Consider the following 2,321-nt stretch of genomic DNA (forward strand, 5'->3'; position numbering starts at 1 on the left):
TGAGTATTATAATTATAATGTCTCACTATACCTTCGGTTTCAAAAGCGACTTTTGGGTCGTCCACTGATTTCTTTAGTACCACAGGTCCAAGAACAATCGGAACGGTATCAGACAATTTATTAGGTGCAGAGATGTCGCGACGTTCACGTTGTTGGCAGTCTCTAGAGTATCTCCAGTCACTTCCATTGCAAATAGACAATTCACAGTGAATAAACACCTATTACATGAATAAGGAATTAAAACAAAATAAAACTTTCTCTGATTTACTGATTGCTCCAGTCATATAACGGTTTCTTAATTTAGATAAGGGGTGCTATTTTGTAATTATGGAACGTCCAATCACATAATACCTGTTGATTTTTCTGCTAATAATAGGGAGTTGTTTAATCGTAACATGTGGTGAAAGGCCGTAAGTTTATTAGTTAATTTGCAGTCGTTTTCGAGTCCTTAAAAGCCTCCGAAGGAAAAATGTAAATATATTGTAAAACTCAGAAACGGTTATTAAGATTATAGTCAAACAAACATTGCGTGTCTTAGACAAATACCGTATGATGTACAGCTTACCATTTTTTTCCTCGGAGCTTGACTTTAACACAACGGAAGAGCAGTTGTGTGCTAAGTAAGCATGCGCAATTCGAAGTAAGTGATAATAATAATAATATAGCGCTTAATGCCAACAAGGCCTCTAAGCGCTTCACGTTGTTACCCCCCAGTCATTTGATCAAATGCCTATGGAACATAAACTCAAGCTCCCTGGTAGAGTCCATTATAACGTTTCAGCACGACTTTGAGGTTTATGTTGTGAGGACAACAACTGACTACCTGTTAAGTTATATACAGTAGTGCTACATGCTACTCCAATTCAAAATAAATGAATAAATGAAAATTACTCTATCTACAATAGAGTGCATTAATCCTACCGTAGAGTAACCACCGTTGAAACCAAAGGTTTTAAATGAAAATAAGACACGAGATGTACCGCCGGACGTTTGCTGGCCGTCAAACTGAACAGTTGAATCTACACCACAGCTGTAGTTAAAAAAATGAATGTTTTTATACTAAACTGAATACTTAGCCATAGATGCGTATTACCATATGTATTATAGGTAGGAAATTAATATAACATTTAGAAAAAAAACTAAAATCGATTAATTCTGTACCTGTTTTCAATTAATTGATACTGTGGATTACCATCCGAGTCAGGATTAGGTGTTGCCTTGCAAGAATCGACAAAAAGAACCATATCGTCACTGAAAGTTTGCACACTGGCACCGACGTACGCTGTACTACCAAGACTCAATTCTACAGGGTATTCCCAATATGGGTATGGTGTAGAGTAGTCATCATCAGTGTAAAGCTCCATCGTAAACGTAAAATTCCCATGTTCTCGCTTGAAGTAATCCAGTACAACTGGATCGAAATTAACCGAAGATCGCCCTCTATTGTCAAGCTGACACTGAATGTCAATGTGAAGATCATCTTCTCGGTAAATCATAGATGTACTGTCTTTAGATACGATGATCTGATTGTGGTACGTTGTCGAAGTCACTGTGGACTGAAAAGATGCCCATTTCATATAAAATACAGCATAACCTCTGAATTTTTCTAGTAACGCAGTCGTCTGGAAAATGGTACTCTACTTCTTATGTGTAAAATGTACTTTTAAATCCACGCTTCCCAGACTATGGGTCGCAACCAAAAAGTGGGTCATAAAACTACTGCGCTGAGTCACGAGCAGGTTGGCAGGAAAAATGTAAATTCATCATTTACAGGGTTTATAACTTAAATGGCTAATCAGGAAGTCGAACTAAATTACTATGTTACAAAGCCTATTGTTTATTGGTGCAATCTAGGGATTATAATTTAAATGGCTAATCAGGGAATCGGACCGTTTATTATGTTATAGAGGCCTATTGTTCACTGTTGCATATCTGGTGCTAATTAAATATTTCTTTCTATGACGACAAGTTGACACTAACTCATTCTTGCTATTGAGTGAACATAGTTCTGGATGACATATAATTAAATACTTTTCATATAAACAAAGATTACAGCGCTTAGTCGTGTTTGAATATGGCTTACAGCGTTTCATACTTCTCCACTTAACAGTAAATTCTATGTTAGATTCCTTAAGGGACCCGATATGTTTACTTAACTCTGTGCTGTTTCTCTTATTTGCATTTCGGAATGAACTCATATGATTTCTAAATCTAGTTTTGAACTGATTTTCAGTGAAGCCTATGTATGTCTCGTGCTTGTTACTGTCCTGTCTTGTTACAGTTGCTTGGTATACTATGCCTTCGGTTAAATACTTAAACAA

General features: G+C 36.5%; 1 protein-coding gene across 1 annotated transcript; it reads right to left on the reverse strand.

Annotated features, from left to right (window-relative positions):
- Nucleotides 1-31: 31 nt before the first annotated feature.
- LOC117117943 (ZP domain-containing protein-like) lies at nt 32-2,114 on the reverse strand (the record flags this gene model as incomplete). The annotated part of the gene is made up of 3 exons (XM_033262430.1): nt 1,162-2,114; nt 922-1,030; nt 32-218 (listed from the first exon to the last, which is right to left on the reverse strand). Coding segments are annotated over exons 1-3 (712 nt in total), but the record flags the coding sequence as incomplete, so codon positions are not given.
- Nucleotides 2,115-2,321: the final 207 nt, after the last annotated feature.

Source organism: Anneissia japonica, unplaced genomic scaffold, assembly GCF_011630105.1.
Source record: "Anneissia japonica isolate Jap-2015-1 unplaced genomic scaffold, ASM1163010v1 scaffold35527_len2321_cov166, whole genome shotgun sequence".
In the NCBI taxonomy this organism is placed as follows: domain Eukaryota; kingdom Metazoa; phylum Echinodermata; class Crinoidea; order Comatulida; family Comatulidae; genus Anneissia; species Anneissia japonica.